This window comes from Furipterus horrens, unplaced genomic scaffold, assembly GCF_987537825.1.
Source record: "Furipterus horrens unplaced genomic scaffold, mFurHor1.1.pri manual_scaffold_4, whole genome shotgun sequence".
Lineage (NCBI taxonomy): Eukaryota > Metazoa > Chordata > Mammalia > Chiroptera > Furipteridae > Furipterus > Furipterus horrens.
Genome location: NW_028327174.1, coordinates 102,868,333 through 102,890,394, shown reverse-complemented (window position 1 = coordinate 102,890,394; position 22,062 = coordinate 102,868,333). Strand labels below are relative to the sequence as shown.

Genomic DNA, 22,062 nt, shown 5'->3' with positions numbered 1-22,062 from the left:
CAAGTTTTGTTCTCATTTTTTGTACCTCAGGTTATATATTGATATAACTTTTTCTCATGTTGATCCAAATTTCAAATTTTTATGTTTGTTCAAATACTGACATATTGTTATAATTTTTACTTATATTTTAAACGGTCCTTTTAATTTCACTTATCTTTGCAATAATCGTCAAAACTTATGCAATGCACATGATACGGAAGCTTTTGCTAATGGACATTTTCACTGCTTCACAGTATAGCATTAGCATTTTTTCCAGTGTCTCAGCAGAGGTTTATTGCTCTCATGATGGAAACCCGGAGAGTCCTTGAGACATCTGACCACCTCATATGGAGAGATAGGAACCTGAATATGGATATGATATAGAGTGGGGGACCTTATACCATCTTACAATGGGTCAGTCTTTCCGATGAGGGGACATTTTTCACTGAGGAAATGCGAATTGCTGCATCTTAGGTCCTTTTCACCAGTGCCGGAATCACAGAATGTCCTTGAAACATTTGACTCCCTCATCTGGAGAGATAAGGACCTGATAATCTCTGACAATGAGTCAGCCTTTCAGAATGAGAGGAATTCTCTTTACTGCAGAAATGCGAAATGCTGCACTGGCTCTCAGGGTATCCCTGTAGTAGGTTGTAAACACAACGAAGGTTAGTCTCCCTCTGTGTCAGAGCAGATTTGGATGTCACCACTGCCCGATGGTGTTTGCAGTAAATGTGTACCTTCTTCTGCTTTGAATAAAAAGTATCAAAAGTTGGTATCCTCTGGGTGAATCGATATTCTTATCATACTAGAGTGGATCATTCTTTTATGCTGCAAGAGCAAGACTACTTTTGAGAGTCATAGATAAAGAAAAGGGTTCAGTTGAACTTTAGCCAGGGAGTGATCTTATGATTCTTAAGGCCAGTATTCATTCATTTTGTGCCTGTGCTTTTTTATATTGGAAAGACATTTATAGAAAAACTGAAAATGAGTGCCCCAATGAAGAGAAAGGAAATTCTGCGTGAAGAAGAAATTTCTAAATTGATCAGCGATGAATCGAGTGACAGTGATTTTGTGATAAGTGATCTTGAAAGCAGTGCATCTGAAGATGAGTAAGTGAAGATGAAACTGAACCATCTTCTTCTGAAAGTGATGCTAGTAAAAGCTGTTGGGTTGAGAGGGATGCAGATGGGCAGGACACAACACAATCTCAACATCAGTTTGCAGAGGTTCCAGGTGTGAAGCATGCCCCACCGACTGATTCTAAGCCAATTGCTTATTTTCATCTCTTCTTCACTGAAGTGCTGCTGAAGCCGATGGTCACCGAAACCAACAGATCAGCACAACAGCACCTTCAGTCACACAAAAAATTATCCCCTAATTCTAGAGTGAGTTCTTGGAAACCAATGACAGTTGCAGAAATAAAAACTTTTATAGCCTGTATACTGAACATGGCCATAATTACTAACCCAAGCATGTACAGCTACTGGTCGAAGAAGAAATCTTTGTCAACTCTTTGGTTCCGGCATATGTTCTCTTGTAACCGATTTCAGTTATTGCTGAGGTTTTTTCATATTGTAGACAATTCCAAAATCCCCACTCCTGGTGACCCATCTTATGACCCATGTACTAAATTTCAGCCAATAGTTGATCACACCAATCGTATCTTTCAGCATTACTATACTCCCCACCAACAATTGAGCATTGATGAGAGTTTGGTTGGTACCAAAAGTCACAGCAGATTATTGCAGTACTTGCAAAATAAACACCATCACCACTGAGGAGTAAAATTTTGGATGATGTGTGATGCAGTCTCAAATTACTGTCTTGTATTCTATGCTTACCTTGGAGCAAGAAGTAATACAGACAAAGATGATATGAAAAAACATGGTTTGGACTATACTATAGTAACTAAATTGCTACCACAGAAATTATACAAATAAAGGTCACCACATCTTTTGTAACAATTTTTTAGTTCGATTCCCCTGGCTAGATACCTCTACTCAGTAGGGACATACATTACAGGAACACTTCATAGGAATCGAAAATTTCTCCCTCACCAGATTCTACAAAAGTTCAATGTGGGAGAGGTAAGATTTTTTAGAAATGCCTTCCTGTTACTGTGTGGGTTTAGGGAAAAGAAATCTCAAAGAAAGAAGGTATTGCTCCTTAGCTCTTATTCAGGTCCGACAGTGTCGAACACAGCATCAAAAAGAAATATGACACCAATTTCCAAGCCAGATATCATACTGGAATACAACTGATACATGGGAGGCACAGACATGTCAGATATGATGCTTTACATGTATTTGGATGAAAGAAGAACACTAAAGTATTGGGAAAAGGTTGTGTTCAACGTATTATCAAGAATGCTGATAATGAAAACATTCTTTATGAGGAAAATTTTTTAGGTGGGAACAAACCAATGTCTCGATTGAATGTCAATGCCTCCATAACAGAAGAGCTTGCCAGAGAATGGCATGACGTTAAGAGACACTGTTAACAAATCCAGCAATGAAGAAAATCCACCAGGTCCCTCTCACGTATATGGCGTAAAGATGCTTCCAGAAAGAAAGCTAAGATTATGTAAGGAATGCTCAACACTGGAAAGAAAAATCAGGTCGAGAACAGTATGTGTGAGATGTGACAAAGGGCTGCACCCAAGATGCGTCAATAGCCACAAATATTAATATATAAACATTTCACTATTATTGTATTGTTTTTGCATTTCATTTTTGTTTATGAACTGTTTTTCACTGTTGATATCTATTGATGTATGTCTCTAGTGTAAATGCCGTTTGTGTTCTTTTTTTTGTACATTATGAAGTTTTTTTTCCAAAAATTTATACAATATTTGGCATATTTCTTGCTTGTTATCCATGTTGCTATGTGTTTTTTCAAATTATAATAAGTTTTATATTATGCCATATATTTTACTTCAAAAACCATACTGAAGGAAATAATTTATTTTTTCTAAAATAATTGTTATAATAAAATAATTTTAATACAATAAATGTTTTGCTAAATTGCATCAAAGAATACTGCCTACAAAAGAGTGTATTTACTATATGTTATGAAATTTTCAGCAAATTATTACAAATAATAATTTTTTATAGACATTTTTCATAAACTCTGCCTTTCTCAGCAAAATAGCCTGGCATTTCTCACACAAATTTTAGCAATGACACATGGCACTCAAAGGGTTTAAAACAGAGAATAATTTTTAATGAAAATACAGATGATCAAAACTGATCCCAATGGAGATAGAGAACTTGAACAGGATGATTTCTATAGAAGAAACATAGTTATCAAAGAACTATCCCAGAAAAAGGAAGGAGCCTAAATGACTTCACAGGGGAATTCTACCAAGCTTTCAAAAGCCAGATAATTCCACTGTTCCATATTTGTCCCAGAGCATTGAAAACCACAGAAATCTTCTTAATCCTTTTTGTGAGCAAGGATAACATTGATACCTAAACCGGATAATTACAAAAAAAGAAAAAGAAACGACAGACCAAATACTACATAAAGCATCAACAAATAGAATACACTACCACCTTAAACAAACAAAGATCAGATAGTACAGTCAGTTAAAGATTAGGAAATCCATTCATATACTATATTAGTAGTGCCAAAGGAGGAAAAATTATTATCTCCAGAGATGCTAAAAACCTTTGGCAATTATACTAAAGCTAGCTTCTTAATGAAAATACAGGAGAGACATTTCCACTATGATCAGGAACAAGGCAAAACTACTTAATATTTGCCAGTGTAATTATAATAGATACATCAATTAGAGGCTTAAGAATTGTTAAGTAAAATTATCTGTATTTATACATATGATAGTATACCTGAGAAATTCCAGGTAATTCATAATAAAACTAAATCCATAAAAGAGTTCAGTAAGTTAGGATATATAATTAACATATAAAGTTGATAGTCTTTATAAACAAACAATAAGAAGCTAGACAACAAAATGGGGAAAAACATTTACAACAGCAATGAGGAAGATTAAGTATTCGGGAATAAACAAGAAATGTGTCAAAACTACATAAAGTTTTAGAACTCTCCTGAAGGACACAAAAGTATACTTCAATAAATGGGAAAAAAAATCTGTTCTTGACTAGGACAACTCAACATCATAAAGATGTCAGTTCTCCCTAATTTAGTTTAAAATTTTTAAGAAATCCCAACAAAAATACCAACAAACTCATTTATGGAGCTAATCATTGATATTCGGGTTGATAAGAAAAAACAAACATAAAAGATTAGTCAAGATAAAATAAACCAACTAGACACTGTAACATACGATAAAGACTTCAATTAAAACATCGTGGCAGTGGCCCCTGAACAGACAAGCAGACCAGAGACAGAACAGTAAGTCCAGAAATAGACCCAAGAATAAACAGAAATTTAAAATATGTTAAAGGTGTCTTCAAAACCATTGGGGTGCCCTGGCTAGAGTGGCTCAGTTGGTTGCAGCACTGTCCCATAAACTGAAAGGTTTCCAGCTCGATCCATGGTCAGTGCGTATGCCCAGGTTCTGGGTTCAACCCCCAGTCGGAGCACATATTGGAGGCAACCAACTGATGTTTCTCTGTCTCTTTCTCTGTGTCTCTCTCTCCCCCTCACAAGTGAAAAAAATGTCCTTGAGTGTTGATAAAAAAGAAAATCATTAGGGTAAAGATACTTTTTAATAAAAGAGTGGAACAACTGGGTCATCATTTACAAAGAAGTAAAATGAAATCCATACCTTACATGTATCTTACAGCATACAAAAGAATATACTCTAAATAGATCAAGGACCTCAATAAAATGCAAAATATGAAACCATACAAGTGCAAAAAAGGGAATTCCTCTTAACCTCACTGCAGGACAAGACTACGATTTAAAATCCAGTGTTAATAAGATATTAATAAATTTTATTACATAATAAAAAGCTTGTATGACAAAAAATACCATAAACAAAGTCAAAAGACTGACAAATTGGGAAAATATTTGTAACACATATCAAAGATAAAGGGCTAATCCTCCTAATAAGAACCCATAAAAAGCAAGGGTAAAAAAAACCAGGAATCCATGAGAAAATAAGGGAAGACATGAGTAGATAATTCACCAGAAAGATATAAAAAAGCCCTTAAATGTACGAAAAATTGTCCAATCTCATTCCTAATGAGAGATACAAGTTAAGCTACAGTGAGAGGGAAAGCGATACAATTCTCTTGGAGGGGAATGGGCATATCTAACAAAACTATACAGGCATTTACCGTCTGATCCACCTATTACTCATGTCAGGGATTTACCCTGAAGATACACCTCCAACAATATGAAAATACATACATAAACAAGATTAAGATTATTGATTGCAGCAGTGTTTGTAATCACAAAATATTGGAAATTAAATGCTCAAACCTAGGAGAGCTGTTGAATAAATGCTGCTATATATACACAATGAAGTGTTATGCAACTATAAAAAAGAAAGAGGAAAATATGTAACAAGGAGCAGTTTCCAGGAAATACTGACATGAAAGGGGAGAAAAAAACATGTTTCGCTCATTTGTGCAGTGGGCAGGAACGGGACGAATAAACTGGAAACTCATGAGATTAACTCAGGGGCAGGAAGGGTAAAGGATGGGAAAAAGATAACATGGATGTGCAGAGTGGCACTTTTTTAAAGGTTTTTTTTTTTTTTTTTTTTTTTTTTTTTTTGTATAGTTCTGTCTTTTAGAACCATGTTGATGTTATTTTAGAACCACATCGAGTTAATAAATAAACCAATAAAGGTGAAGTGGGGACCCAAAATGAAATAAAACAGGAAGAAATGAACTAAAATGGAACCTAAATAACGTTTTATAAATAAAAAACAAACCACAGTGAAGGGAGGTCTGGAGAGAAAAGACCTCAGAAACGTTGGAAAGTAGAGTCTGACTACATACTCAAAGGCTAAAGAAAAAAAAGAACTGCACACAAATATTACACACTATTTAATAGGCTTGTTTTTCACAGTTATAAATGACCAACTGTCAAAACCATGTGGATTCTAGGACTGAGAAAATAAATAAATATAAATAACGAGAACCACATTTCTCATTGTCAAAGAAAGGAGTTACAAATAAGAAAAGAGCAAAGGCTAGAATGAACACCATGGTGTTGTAATAGAATTGGAAATATCAATCTGAACTGATGATTATTAACATATATATAGAAAAATAAAGAAACAGATAAAAATGTGTTATCTGTGTATACATAGTGTATTTCCTAGTTCAGTACACTGAGAGGGCCTAGAAGCCATGACACTGTAGTATCAGTAAGTATATCCAAAGCTGAAATTTCTATTTCTAAACACCATTCTCCAATACACTATGAAGGAACCAGAATACCTTAAAGAAATGACTGATTCCAGGCCTGGGGGAGGGAAAGTATAAGATGAGTCCAGAACATCTTGTGATAACAGAAAATAAAGATGATCTCAAAAATGGTGGGGTCATGTCAAAAGGATATAGAAATCAACTTGAAAGAGCTTCCAATGGCCAAATCCGAGGCAAAATAAACAAACAAAAAAATTATAATAATAGATTATAACCCACAAAATAAAATAAGAAGCTATGCATCCAAACTGATATGAAGATAATATTTAGAATGAAGGAGAAGCTCTTTTGAGAAGAATTCCAAATAATAAATGCAGAAGGAATCATGGAGATTGGAGAACATCTTTTGGTAAATACTAAAGTAATAATTATTTCAGGCAAGAATGACCAATGGATACTAAAATTAGTTAGAATGTATAATGACGGTTATTTACACAGTCTCAAAGTATCTCCCCATAGTCATATATTACAAAGAGGAAAAAGTAATCATTTTAGAGTGAAAAAACCTGGCAAACACCATTTTAACCTAGTGATTACAGTTAACATCATCAGTAAGGGGACAAATCATATACCTCTTGATACTATGCATTGAGGACATGTAGCTTTGACTTTCGTGTTATTTTTGCTAAAATGTGTAACTTGAGTTTAATTAAATGTATTAATTAGTAGAATGTAAGGCTAACTCAAACTGGGGGATAATCTACAAAATAACTGGCCAGCACTCTACAAGTGTTATTATGGTCAAGATTAAAGAAGAATAAGTAATGGCAATGTGTAATTCTGGATTGGATCTTGGACCAGAAAAAGGACATCAGTGGGATAATTGGTAAAATTTAATGAAGTCTATAGATTTTATAACAGTAATGTTTTTTTGATTTCCTAATTATATTAATGTTAACTTGGTAGCTTTGATTATTGTAATATGGTTATGTAAGATGTTAATACCTGGATATCTGGGAGATTATATGGGACTTCTTTGTACTACTTTTAAAATGTTCTGTTATCTCTGAAATGACTTCAAAATGAAAAGTTTAAAATATATATACACATATACGACCTAATACTTTGAAGTTCCCTTCTGGCCGACTCTTCTGCCATCTGTGAAGCCCGCAATTTCTCTTCACACTGATCCTTCTCGGACTGCCTCCAGACATCATATTCCATTTTTGTTTTCTCTAAATCCGCTAATCTGTTCTCAAGTTCTAGCCTAAAACAACAGATGATAATTATGTTACCAGAACTACAATAAGGATAATATGACAGCAAAATGTGTTCATTTGCAAGGAGATTTAACACAAAATAGGGTAATTATGTACTTACTTTTCCTCTTGTAATACCACAAGTTTTTGATAACCTTCTTCCTTGGCAGCTTGTACTTTACGTATTAATTCACGATCCTTTTCTATTAAGAGCACTTTGTGGTGTTCAACAGCTGACTTGAGAATTTCATTATCTGACTGTAATCCTAATATTTTTTAAGGAGAAAAATGTGCTATACTCAATCTTATCAACATGAAAAATCACATGAGCAAACTTTCATAAGTTGGTAAGACAATTAGAAAAGTGTAGAAAGTAAGACACTCTGGATATATCTTTTCAAAAATCGATACATTGATAAAATTTTCATATGAATAAAACTAAAACTCAGAGTTAATTTTCTGTCATAAGAATAAAACTAAAACTGAGTTAATTTTTCTGTCATTATTTTATTTAACCTACACACCCAAAAACATTAATAAAAGGTTATATATACATTTACTCATTTGAATCTTTAGAGCTAGGGACATCAACCTGGATGACAGCCAAACAGGTTTAAGTACTTCACCTCTAAATCATCACAAAGCTGGCTAGAAGCAGAGTGAATAAAATCATCAAACCCTTCAAAACCTATCATTCTAGCAGAATTTTTAGATTTCTAGTAGAAATATAAACTGAAAACTTTCAATCTTGTCCAATGAATTTACAAATCTTCCTTGTAATGAGATGATAAGCATTTTGCTGACAGAAGAACTAAAATCTGTATCTAAGTCAAATTTTTTTAAAAATGCAGAACTGGATCCCAAGCTCCTTAAGTTCCTAAGAATATTGACTCCCTAACTCTATATAAAATCATGAGTCAACATCAAGTAGAAATTAATAATAAAAACAATCATTCATCACAAGTTCTGTCTGAAACTATAGAGAACAGTTAAACTAACAACCAACTCTAGGATAGTTACAGGCCAAAGGCAGCTTATTTAAATATGTAAGAAAAGTCAGAAATAATGTAATTTCTTAGGATTCTTGATGAGAAACACATTCTAAACACTAAACTAGAGTTAAAAAATAAGCCTAAGCTGACTCTGGCTGATGTGGCTCAGTAGACTGAGTGCTTGCTCTGCGAACTGAAGGGTTGCTGGTTTAAATCCCGGCCAGGGCACATGCCTGGGTTGTGGGCCAGGTCCTCAGTTAGGGGCGTGTGAGAGGCAACCACCCACACATTGACGTTTCTCTCTCTCTCTTCCCCTCGCTCTATAAATAAAAGTTTGTTTAAAAATAAATAAATAAATAAGCCTAGACTGAACTGGGCTCAATAACTGGTGCAGGGTCTACATTAAAAAAAAAATTTAATGTAAAAATTGGGCCTAGAATTAATAATCATATGATCTAAATATTTTAAATTATAAACTCAAGAGGTATGAATTCCCACTGTAAAATTTCACTTAATGTAAGTATTAATCAAGTAACTATAACATAAACAAAAGGTTGATTTTTTTGTAAAGGTTAGATTGCAGAATGAACATTCAACATATATACAAAACAATCCATATGTGCTCTAACATTAAAATTCAATTAAGCTGAAAATCTGAAAATAAAAATTCAGTGATCTATTTTAATGACTTTAGTTTATATGTGAAAATAATAAAAAGCATGGGAAATATATTACCATCCAGTTCAGTTTGAATCTTATTTTTTTCTCTTTCTAGCTCACTCTTAGCTCTTGCTGCTTCCAGTTTGATGTCTGTTATTTCTAGTTTGTTTGAATGTTTAAGTTCTTTTACCTGTTGATAATTAGAAATTAAAATTACTCTTGGTTGTTTTCTTGCCATTAACTGCTTACCCTAACACACTAATAGAAATGAGAGAACGCTGTGGTGGTAGAATATAGAGTAAGCACTGTCCGCCAGGGAAGGTGTTTCAGAGCCTGGAACACCAGTGCCTGGCATCAAGAAAACAGTTTTTTCCTAATAAAATTCAGTCCTTTTAAAAAGAGTGTTGGTGACAAAAAGGCATTCCAGGTATAAGGAACAGCACATTAAATATTACATAGGTATAAGGTCACACTCGGCTTGAAAAACAAGCAAATGTGTTATAGGTAAAGCAAAAATCTGTGCAGTGGCAGGGAATAAACTTTATATGCCATATAAAAGGGTTGTGTATCCTGTTAGCTATTAAAAGTGGCACAATTAACTTTGTTTCAGAAAATTAACTCTAATTGCAAATGCATTGGATTAAGATACTAAAGGAAAAGAAACTAATTAAGAGGCAAAGGATTGACAAGGAGGGCAAGAAGGGTCAGCTGAATTTGGTGACTATATAATGTAAGTATATATGTGCATGTGTGTACACACATATGTTATGGTAGTGGGAGGCACAAATATAAAACTTACAAATCTAATTTAAACCTTTATTGTCAAAATATGACTCTTTTAAAGCCTCAATTGAATATAAATAATTGTCAATGTTTTCTACATAATTAACCCATCACATACCGATTTTCCATCTTCCCTGAGATATCCCTTTTGAAAGCTGAATAATTCTAGTTCATAAACAGTATTCTTTCACTCTTTCAATAAACATTTATTGAGCACCTATTATGTACTAGGCACTATTTTAGGAGCTGGGGATAGAGCAGCAAACAAGAAAGCTTTCTCTCTCCAATCATCTGCACCACCCAAACATTTTCCATATACCTTCCCTTCGGTAAGGGGCTTCTAAAATTAGGTACAATACTGTCAGGAGGTTTTAAACAATATAAATATAAAGTTTAGATAAACCTGCATTCTGATATATTATACTAATGTATAAAACTATGAAATCACACTAGAAAACCATGAATATATGCAAGTCAAATATGTAAAATGTGAAATGACGGGAACAGGAGCGTAAAGAATGATTTACTTGAATGTAATCACAGGGGAACAATTTTTAACATAATTCCTGTTGAGTTTGACTTTTCAGCTGTTTTAGACTAAATACACATGCTGATTTGAAAACTGCAGTTAGTTTTCTTCTATCATGTCAAGCTTTTTCTATACAGCTTATCTTAATGCGACCACTCTAGGCTGGATCAAGCCTGGATCAAGCCTGGATCAAGGGAAGCACTAGTGCTCTCCTGTTGGCAGAGAGCAAACCTCCCTCGAGTGGGGAGGGGTGGGAGATGACCTTGGAGACCAGCGACAGGTTCATACTTGTCTAGGCTGTTCAGTTACATATGAGACAGTGTGGTGAGAGGTTGTGTGCCACTCTGTATAGTGAATCGTATTCCGAAGTGTAGTCCGAGTTCTTGACTGTATACAAGGAGTTAGCAGAACTTATTTTTTTATTCACATACGTACTTATTTCCTTTCCTTCAGATCATGTCTACCTCTACTATTTCTCATCATAAGTGCCTAAACAACCCTGATTTGTTTTGTTATACCTGTGGCAGTTTCACCATTCCCAGTCAAAGGACAAACATCAGCACACTTGTCAGGCAAGCCTATTTTGCATATTTTAAAGAAAAATTGGTGATCAAGATTAGTCTTAGGCCCTTCACAAGGTGTGCAAGCAGTGTGTCAAGAGTTTACAGATGTGGACAAAGGGAACACGTGATAAGTTGCCATTTGATATACCTATGGTTTGGTGAGAGCCCAGAGATCATTCAAGTGACTTACTTTTGTATAGTGAAAATGTCAGGATAGAACAAGAAAAATAAGTGTAAAATAGAGTATCCTAGCCTACCATCAGCTGTATGCCCAGTGCCTCATTCAGCTGAAATCCCAGTGCCAGTTTTCATTGAACTACCCTCTTTCGAAAAACAGGAGTATGGTGTAGAACTAAGTGACAGCAACGATGAAGATTTTGAAATTGAAGATGACTCAGTTCATAAGGGATTTGATCAGCATGAGTTGAATGATTTGGCATGAGATTTGGGACTATCCAAAAAGGCTTCAGAACCCCTAGCATCAAGACTGCACGAAAAAACTTGCTTGAAAAAGGAGTGAAGGCATGCTACTTTTGATCAAGAGAAAGTGCATTTCTGCAGGACTTTCAAAGTGACGGTGGCTTTGTGCATTGCCATAACATACATGGTTTAATGGAGGAATTGGGAATTCCAATCCAGAATGCAACTGAATGGCGACTGTTCATTAATAGCTCAAAGTGGAGCTTGAAGTGTGTCCTCCTCCACAATGGAAATTTATTTAGTGCAGTCCCAACTGGCCATTCAGTTTGTTTTCATGAAGAATATGAAGACATAAAGAGAGTCACTGATCTGCTGCAATATCAAAAGCACAATTGGGTCATCTGTGCTGACCTTCAAATGGTCTGCTTCCTTCTTGGTCAGCAACGCGGATACACCAAGTATCCCTGTTTTCTGTGTGTGTGGGACAGCAGAGCTCGTGAGAGGCATTGGGTGGAGTTTAATTGGCCTTCAAAATCTAACCTCAAACCTGGTGATCCAGACATTCTACATGAGCCACTTGTTGACAGAAAGAATATTATTTTCCCACCTCTGCACATAAAACTGGGTCTCATGAAGCAATTTGTTAAAGCTTTGCCAACTGAGGGAGACTGTTTCAAGCATCTCATTTTGGCATTTCCTAGCCTGTCATTTGAAAAGATAAAATACCTTAACATGTATGTTTGGTAGCAGAACTTATACACAATTTGACTTACAGTAACAATATACAGTATTCCCTCACTTATCGCGAGTATTATGTTCTAGACCGCCCCCCCACCCCCCGTGCAAAGTAGGAACCTTACATTTATTCTATACTCTTAAACCTACGTAACTTTAACAACATACGTATACAGTACCGCAAAATCCCGCGATATAGCAAAAACTCTGCGATAATTAAATATAGTATTTTTAAAAATCCCGCGATACAATGAGGCCACCTTAAGTGAACCACAATATAGAGAGGGACTACTATATAGCCTTTGTATGAATAAAATAACTCTAAATAAAGAGTATATTCAGGTAACTTTATTTATTTTCCTTTGTATGTATATGTTGTATGATTTTTAGGACAAAGGGAAGGTATCCTGTTCCTTAAAAAGTTGACATGATAGAGAAAAACGGGGGGTCATTTTTGGATTCAGGTGGCAAAAGTTTGTCAAAAACAGGTGTCAAATCTAACTCAATGAAAACTGTGTCCCCCAGTGATCTAAAACACCGGAGTTGACAGTTAAAAAGAAACCAACTGGCTAGAGCCCTGGCCAGTTGGCTGGAGTGTTGTCTTATAAACCTAAAGATTGTGGGTTCAATTCCTGGTCAGGGCACATACTTAGGTTGCAGTTTGGTCATCGACTGGGGGGAGGAACCTACAAGAGGCAACCAATCAATGTTTCCCTTGCATCAGTGTTTCTACCCCTCTCTCTCAAATCAATAAGCATGCCCTCAGGAGGGCAAGGATGAGAAAGAAAATCCATCTATGAAAGGTTTTGAAAGCAGTGTAAGGAATGGTTTGATGCAAAATCCCTGCTTAAAGGATATAAATAGAAAAGCAAGTACTAAACTGCCTCTATACTGCTAACCACATTAGGATGCACCCCTTTCCAAATTAACTTGTAGACTGTTAAATGACACTAAACAAATACCTTATGCTGACATCAGTTTTGCATTTTGAAATCTTTCTAAAGTTCTTTTCTATGAAATCAAGTCTCATAGAACAATGTTTAACTACATGAAAGCAGCTAAGAAATTTTATTTATTTAAATACTTAAATTTTCTGTAGATTCAATTTTACTACATTATGATTTCATGGGCAGAGAGAATTTAACCTATAAGTGCTTTAAATTTTTGACCACAATAAAAATCCATTCTCCTTGACAAATGTAATTATAACCTGCTATTACCTACTAATTGTAAAAGGTTAAGAATGGCATAGCAGTTCATTAACAAACCACACTGTAGCTGCTTTAAATATAAATAGAAAATTAGTCACTTTATGTTGTAGAATTTTAATTTCAACAAGAACTACGAAATAAAAACCTATTTCTTAATTCTGATTTCACCCTGAGATGCACTGAAAAGAGAAAACATTTTTCAAATAAATTATAATTATTGAAACTGAAAACAATGGAGAGGAAGTCAAGCAAGTGAGGTCTGTCCACAGGCCCACTTCTGTGATTAAACTAGTGGCACACGCTCAAGCAAGGTACGTGTCCTCTCGGCGTTCATGTTTCCTCATCTATGTACCTAAGTGAGTTTACATTTTTCTTTAGTGCCAAATTTATACAAAATAATGAATGTATTAACTCCCTAAAAATATGTTTAAAGAAATTATTTTAATAAAAATGAAAAATTTATTTAAGTATTTATTGCTTAGATATGACAGTCACACTTTCTATGAGTAATCTGAACCAAATCCCAAATAGTCATAATAACATTTCCTTCTGCCTTACATCCTTGGTTCTTAACCTTCTTTGTGATCAGGTCTCTAAGAAAACTAGGGAGCTTTTCCTAAACAAAATATACAATGTTAAAATGCTGCAAATAATTTCAAGAGATTCAAAGTCCTCTGAAGCTTTCTGGGTCAAGCTCCCCTGTTTTTGTTTTTCTTGCCCCTGCCCCCCACAATGTTTTCCATGTAGGGCACAGTGTAAATTTGCTTTATGCTTTCAACACAGCACAATGCGAGTACCCAGAGATCACTACCTAGTACTACTAACAAAACTTGAAGAAATGGTTTTTTAAAATAGCAATAGTAGACATTTTACAAGGTTTCAAAATCTGTTAAATTACACATACACACAGAGAAATGCAAGAAAACAATATATATAAACAAGAAATAGAAATATAGTTGAAAAATGTATTAATCAAGAAGCTCTTGATGCAAAATCCCAAAGAGACAGTACTTATATTCTTTTTCTTTTTACAAAAGTCTGAGATGGTATGACTGCATTAACTTAGCTAATAAGGATAACACTGCAGGAGGCTTCCTTAATGCTGTTTTATTAGTGTTCTAAAGATCAAGCACTTCATGAGGTAACTAGAAGAATTTATCTCATTGAAGGTTAAATACCTTTATGGTCATCATTCTCATACCATCTTTTTTTTTTTAGATTTTATTTATTTATTTTTAAAGAGGGGAAGGGAGGAAGAGAAGGTGAGAAACATCAATATGTGGTTACCTCTCAAGTGTCCCCAACTGGGGACCTAGCCCACAAATCAGGCTTGTGCCCTGACTGGAAATCGAAACAGCGACCCCTTGGTTTGCAGGCCCACCAGCCAGGGCGGAAGGATAAATTTTAAAATGATATTTCAAACATGACTGTCACAGTTTTCTTTGCAACTTGAAATCTTTATCAACATTATTTTGCAGTTCTAGCAAATGGCTATCTGCGATGCAAAGGAACACCTGGGATATATTCAAATTTGTAAATGTTAGCTTTCTTAATAGAGTTATGTCAGTGTAACTATAAATCTTGGATTAAAAAATATTACTAAAAATGGTCAGAGAATGGCCCTGGCTGGTGTGGTTCAGTGGATTGAGTGCTGGCCTGTGAACCAGAAAGTCACCTGTTCAAATCCCAGTCAGGGCATGTGCCTGGGTTACGGACCAGGTCCCCAGTTGTGGGTGTATGAGAACCAACTAATTGATGTTTGTCTCACACAATGCTGGTTCTCTCTCTCTCTCCCTTCCCCTCTAAAAATAAGTAAATAAAATCTTTAAAATTTATCCTGCCAATGAAATCTTTTCACACGCAATATTTCAAATGAAAACCTGGCTTGTCTAAAGTTAAAGAATGATTTTTTAATACACCATTTATATGCAAAATAATGCAAGTGTGCCTTTAAAAAGACAGCCAACTGTTAGCAATGTGTATTAGCAAACAAGTAGAGAAGTAATACTATACTAAAATGCTCTTCTTCCTTCAACAAAACAGGAGACATCATCTATGTGCTAACTCCTAAAGAGAAAGAGCAATAGAGAAGGCTATGTACAGAAAGAGAAGAAAAATCAAGGCCAGGACACAAGTAAACCACAAAGCTCGTGTAAAACATGTTACAAGAAAAGTATCTGGTGGTTCCCAAGAGAGTTAGAAGCCACAGCAAAAGCCAACTTATTCAATGTCCTACTGCTCCATCCACCGTACAGGTTTATTTCAGCAGTTCAGTTTAGCTACTCGCATCCACTAGAGTGCTTTGGAAATACTGAGTACTCGCTATTTTTCTTCACCAGCTACTATTTATTATGTTCAATGTATTATGTGCAATACCATCTTTAATCTTACAAAAATTATGTAAGAGATATGTATTATCCCCATTAAAAAGTTAAGCAAGTCAGCACAGGTGGTGAGTGAGATGAATGAGCCAGGATAGGATTCAAAGGTAAATTCATCTGATTCAAAGCCCATTAATTTTCCTATTGCACTTCATTACCTGCTCCAAAACAGAAGCTTTTAATTTCTAAATATATCTGAATCTCAACATATAAGATCAATTATAGGATTATGGTTGAATTAAAACATTTTAACAATAAAAAACTCATTGCCTAATTTTCACTTATTCTTTCTGGTGTCAACAATGTCTAATGAATTAAACAAGATACTGGCTATAAAACATTTTGTCAACTTAAAGTATAGATATTCAAACAAAAATCTGAAATGTCACTAGAGCTGCAAATATAAGAGTATGTGTTTGCATGGAAAAACTGGGTAGACTATCTCCCACGGGTTGGCATCTAATCTCTGATATTATGGTGTTGGCCTTTCAGGCACAGAAATCTAACTTAGTCACCACACTTAACAGACTCTCAAGATTAGACTCACATTAATAAAATTTACAAAGAGTTATCTATAAAATCAGACTGTCATCTTATTAATTATGAGAAAAAGCTATAATGGAAACTAGAATGCCCTAAGTCTGAAAAACCAGTGCATTCAAAAAACAGTCAAAAAGTTGCTTGGTGATCATTCAATCTAAGCAAATGGAAATAAGATTAGTTGTTTCACGGCCATAAATTAAACCAAATTGGTGTGTATTCCTTTCCACAGTAAGAATGATATTTTCAGTGGGACCAGAGTACTTACATCTTCTGACTAAAACTCTATCATAAATATCATTTCAGTCTTCTGAAGTAATTCCTTGGCCAAAAAAATCCATGATTAATACATTATTCCTTTAGATAAGTTCATATATTTCTACCAAGCTACAGTAAAATCCTTCTGGTCTGTGAGCCATTTTGTTTTTTTAAGGTGGTTTTACATGTAACTCTGCTTTGATAGAAAATATAGATAAAGGTTGGCAAATGTAGGTTTACAGTTTGAGTACATGAAACAGAGTTTATTCTTTTGAGTTACTAAAGCTATTGTGATAATCATAACCTATGCATCTTTTTCCATACAAAAAAACTGGAAACCTACTTTTGCTCATACCTATATTTCACTGATTTAGTAACCAGTCTTATTTTTAAGTTCTTTGAGATGCCCAAACTACTACTACTACTACTACTACTACTACTACTACTACTACTACTACTACTACTACTACTGGCTAACATTATAATTGTAACAGCTAATATTTGAGTGATTATATACTTGATCTTATAATATCTCATTTAACCTTTGTTACAAGCTATAAGGTATTAGTCTTGTTTTATAAAGGAAAACAATGTTTTCAGAGAGAACATAAATTACCCAAGGTCACACAGCTAGTAAGCAGAAGAACTGAAATTTTAATCCAGTCTGACTCCAGAGCTGACATTCATATTCACTGCAGTACTCTATGAAATACTTCTCTCATTGCTATTCTATTTCTGGTTACTGGATTCCTTATATATGTACCCTGCATTGAAGGAATACACACCTAAGTCTTTGAGAAAACTCTGTATATAAAATATTTAAACTATTATATATTTTTAAGTAATATAAATTTAGATGATGCTAATATTAATTTACTCATCATTTATTTAGTGCCTGCTGTGTGCCAGCACGTTTCCAGGGGCTAGAGATACAGCAGTAATAAGAGCAACGTCCCTGAGCTCTGGAGCTTATATTTTGTTGGGGTACAGGAATGGACAAGAAAAAGTAGACAAAAAATAAACAAATATAAATATATTAGATGGTGTTAAGAGCTATGGAGAAAAATAAAGCAAATGAGGAAGATTAGGATGGCAGAGGAAGAGGGATGATGGTATTTTTCAAAGTGAAAGCATCTGGAACAAGCTGAGTAGGTATGTGAGGGAAGCCATGCTGGGCAGGAAAGTTCACAGGCCCTGAGGAAGAAGTCAGCTTTCTGTGAGAAGGCAGTGAGGAGTATTTACAGTGCAGCTAAGAAGAACTGGCCATATTCTGCATATGTTTGGAAGGTATTATAAAATAACAGCATAAAAAAAATCTCAGTATAGACAACCAAATTATTCAATGCAAAATTTCTTTGTCATTATACAGTATCAAGTATTCTAAAGAATGAAGTAGAAACATAAGTTGACTTACTTTACTGGTCAATGTAGTTATTTCCCGTTCAGCTTTATGCAATTTACTGATTAAAATATTATTCTGTTCATTGCTTGATTGTAGCTCTTTTTCCAAGTGTTCAGATTGTAGTTTAACTGACTGTTTTTCAGCCTTTTATTAAAACAAAATATTTTAAAATGCTTCCTAATTTTTTACAATCATATAAAAAATAAAAGTAAGCACTATTTTAAATATGTGTAATCATACTACCCAAAATTATTCAAAATCTCAACAATATTAACACATGCCAAAGAAAAATTACTTTTCTCAAAGTATTTGGTAGGATTCAAATGAAAGGTGTTTGTGCCAAGAAATATTCAACAGAGGTATCTGGAACAAACATATCAAGAGCCACCAATGAAATAAAACTCATACACTTCTCTTAATGAACACACTCACTTGATACCTATTTACTCTTATTGCTGAAATAATTCGAACAAACATTTTTGGGGGTTCCAAATCCATGACAGATATGAGAAAGCATATTGGAAGTAGAAGAGAGGGCTCATATGTAATAGTAAGAAGTAAAAACTGAAAATCTAAAATCAATGGAAATTTTTTTTTTTAATGAGATACAAGAATTAAAAATTGATGGAGGAAAGAAAAAAATCCGCAACTAATTTGTAACCTTTGGAAGCATGGGCAAAGAGCTCAATAGCTCTTAACCTCATCACATAATAAAGATTCTTAATGAAGTCTGAAGTTGTCAGAAAAATTTCTGGCTGGTAATACTCACAGTACTCTTTAGTTAGGAGAGAAAACTAAATGTTTTTAAAAAATATTTCTACTAAAAATACTTAAAATAAAAATGTCTGGTGTTTCAAGCATAATCTTCAGTTTTGCCACCTCTCATTTCCTATATATCTTAAGTATAATATAGAAGGGTATTTAAATAATTTTTTTTAGAAACCTATTTTCCTCAAATATAAAATGATACTTCCTGGGTTCACAGATGGCCAAAAACATCAAAGGTCAAAGAAGAAAGAAATGCATGCTGTCATGTGCTCTTTTCATTTTATCTGATAAAGTTAAATACAAGCCCTTTTTAAAATGTCACAAATGAATGAACCTCCCATCTTTTGTCATCATTTAACTTGTCCTGAAAATAATCACTCTAAATGACCTAAATGACTGTTTCAGCCTTTTATCAAAACAAAATATTTTAAAGTTTCTCCTAATTTTCTACAATTATATGAAAATAAGCATTACTTAAAATATGTATAATAATACTACCCCAAATTATTCAAAACCTCAACAGTATTAACACATAACATATATCATATTCAGTTGCAATCATCCACTTATTCTTATCACTGTGCACGTACATCAAGGATGAAAGGATGGCAACATAAGCTGTCTCATTCTGAATTGCCTCATGTCTAAAAACTAATGATAATAACAACTATAGTTCAAGACCAGCATATCCTATCAAAAGCTTCATTAAAAAAAAAAATTAAAATGTGACTTATCTTCAAAGTGTATCAATATACTCCTTGTACCAGGTTGCTGGCTGGGGGGAAAAGTCACTATTCTGGGTTTGGATATTGGATTTAATTACAAGCTAAGTACCCACTAATTTTCTTCCAAATCAAGTCATTTCACAACTATCTGAATGAAAAAACAAAACACTTTAGACTGTTCAAAATAAATCAAAACAAACTAGTATATTTGCTACATCTTAGACACTAAGAACCCTTAGGAAGAGTAAGCATATCTGAAAAGATGGTGAAAGGGTCCAGAATATCTTGCCACTCTGGCATAAAAAATAATTTGAGCTGAAAACATTTGGGAATCAACACACATTAAAAAAAGATTTTTCCTCAACTCCTTTTACCTGCCTAAAAGCAGAGCCTTGGAAAAGAATTTAACTGTTATAAATTCCCTCCCCTGGGGTTTCATAATCAGGAAAGACTGGCTCTTGTCATGAAAGACAGGAAGTCAGCATCAGGATAAGAAATCACCTAAAAAGACATTTTCACAAAACTGTCATGTTTCCAATCTACTTTCCTAAAGGCTCACTTATCTTTCCTAAGTGCCCTTTCTTCCCGTCTCTTTTCTCTACTTAAAAGATGGTTTATACACCCCAAATTCTAACTGCCTCTTTTGTGACACATTTTTCTGTGAACCCCCATGTACATACATGAATAAAAGCCTATCTTTTCTCTTACTAATTGACAGCCTCAGTTCCCACGCCATCCCCCCGCCCCCTGCCCGCCCGCCTGCCTGCAGCGCCTGGGAGTTTCCCCTGATAATGGGGTACATCAACCTGAGCGCCGTTTGGCCTTGATGAGCCCTTGACTCACAGGTGCGAGATAACGACTGAATTCAATAGTTTCTTTTTTCTTCCCCCTGTAAAACAGCTCCCTCTTTCCCTAGAAACCCGGAGTCGGGCCATTTGTGGCATGGCTTCCTCCCCGCTTGCTAATTCCCTCAAATAAACTTCTCTTCTGCTCGCTGAATCCTCATGGTTCTCTGAGCAACACCGTTCTTACACTAATATCTGTTGTCAGTTTTAATTCACAACCCTCAATCACTGAACCTAAGTGGATGAAGAAAAAGTTTTTCCTCTCCCACAATGGGAACCAAAAATTTTCACTGCCAGCTCAAATCTCTAATGAACTCAGAAAAATAATTCAGTAAAGCCTTATGCATTAGTAGCCAAGATGAACTTTATTATTCCTGCAAAAAGCTGTCACAGAAATATAAGTATGGTATTTCTGTTTAAACAGGACTTAGGATTTTAAGATCTTAAATCCAAGTGTAAGGAAGCAACTATCTAGGAAGAAATTCTTTCTGGTTTGAGATGAATTTAGTCTCTTGAAACACAAATAAATTATTTTGGATTTTGCATATTTTGCTCTGTGGCATTATAAGAGTTATATCATTTAAGATGGTGATTTGACTCTCAAAGAAATAATCCCTTTATATATGTGGAAGCATAGCCATTGCTTATGAATCAATAGTTTTCTACTGCACAGAAAGAATATATATACTCTTGGAATTCCACAAATGTGCCAGCATTAAGTGATAAGCATATATTTATGCTCTAAAAATCAGAGGCTTGTGAACTGCACTTTTCTTTCAAAAAGTATGCCGTGCTTATTTTCCTTTAGGAAGCAATTAAAAGCTTACCTCCAGGGATCTGACCGTAGTCTGCATCTCAGCCAACTGCCGCACCTGAATTCTTTGGACATTTTCTACCTGCGTACCAGAATTCTCTTTTTCAGCCCTTAATTCTACTACCTCAGACTCTAAAGCTTTTAATTTCTGAAACAAATGAAATTTTTCTCGTATAAGTTGCTCCACTCGTTTGCTGTCTCTTGTGGGATCAAGACTAAGCAGCTGATTATGTAGATCTTCTTTATCTTTCTCCAGTCTTGCAATCTAATAATTTGAAAGAAAGGATACAACTCTAAGTTATTGACTCTTTAGTCATGAACATGCATTATAAGTCAGTAAATTAAAATTTAAAATTACACAATGTAAAAAAGAAAGCTTAGGTAATGAAGTATCAAGAAAAAATTCTAAAATGTCACATTCTTCATTCTGACTCAGCATGACTCAAATGTGAAGGCAAGTACCTTGTCCTATTTCCCCGTCTCCCCATGATGTCTACCATGGGGCTTCATCAGCTGCCAAATAAAATTCAAAATTATAAATAATATTATAAAAATCATTATTAAAATGTCAAATATTTTTAAGTTAATCAGAATGTTACAGAGGCTGATGCAAGACCAATATGGTGATTACTGCTAAGCATTCCCTTATGTGACAGTAATTCTTAAGTTATGTCTATGCTAATAAAATTATCTATTCCAAGGCAACTTAATTCACACACACAAAAAAGCTGCTTGTCCATATAAATAACTACAAATGTGACTGATGGGAATTTTTAAATGATGGCTGAGAGTTTATTAAGGCCCCAGTTGTAATGATAGCATAGTTCCTAATTCTCAGATTCAAGAAAGAACTGAAAGTCATTACTTTGAGGCCCTAAGAAAAGTCACTG

The 22,062-nt window shown here is 34.6% G+C and overlaps 1 protein-coding gene across 1 annotated transcript in view; it reads right to left on the bottom strand.

Annotated features, from left to right (window-relative positions):
- CEP83 (centrosomal protein 83) overlaps positions 1 to 22,062 on the bottom strand; it is a 78,504-nt gene that overhangs the window by 35,849 nt on the left and 20,593 nt on the right. Inside the window, exons 5-9 of the mRNA XM_090273872.1 lie at positions 21,186 to 21,437; positions 18,033 to 18,164; positions 9,274 to 9,388; positions 7,668 to 7,812; positions 7,405 to 7,554 (exon numbers count right to left, since the gene is read on the bottom strand). Of these exons, the coding sequence (XP_090129998.1) occupies positions 7,405 to 7,554; positions 7,668 to 7,812; positions 9,274 to 9,388; positions 18,033 to 18,164; positions 21,186 to 21,437 (794 nt within the window). The remainder of the gene's footprint in view (positions 1 to 7,404; positions 7,555 to 7,667; positions 7,813 to 9,273; positions 9,389 to 18,032; positions 18,165 to 21,185; positions 21,438 to 22,062) is intronic.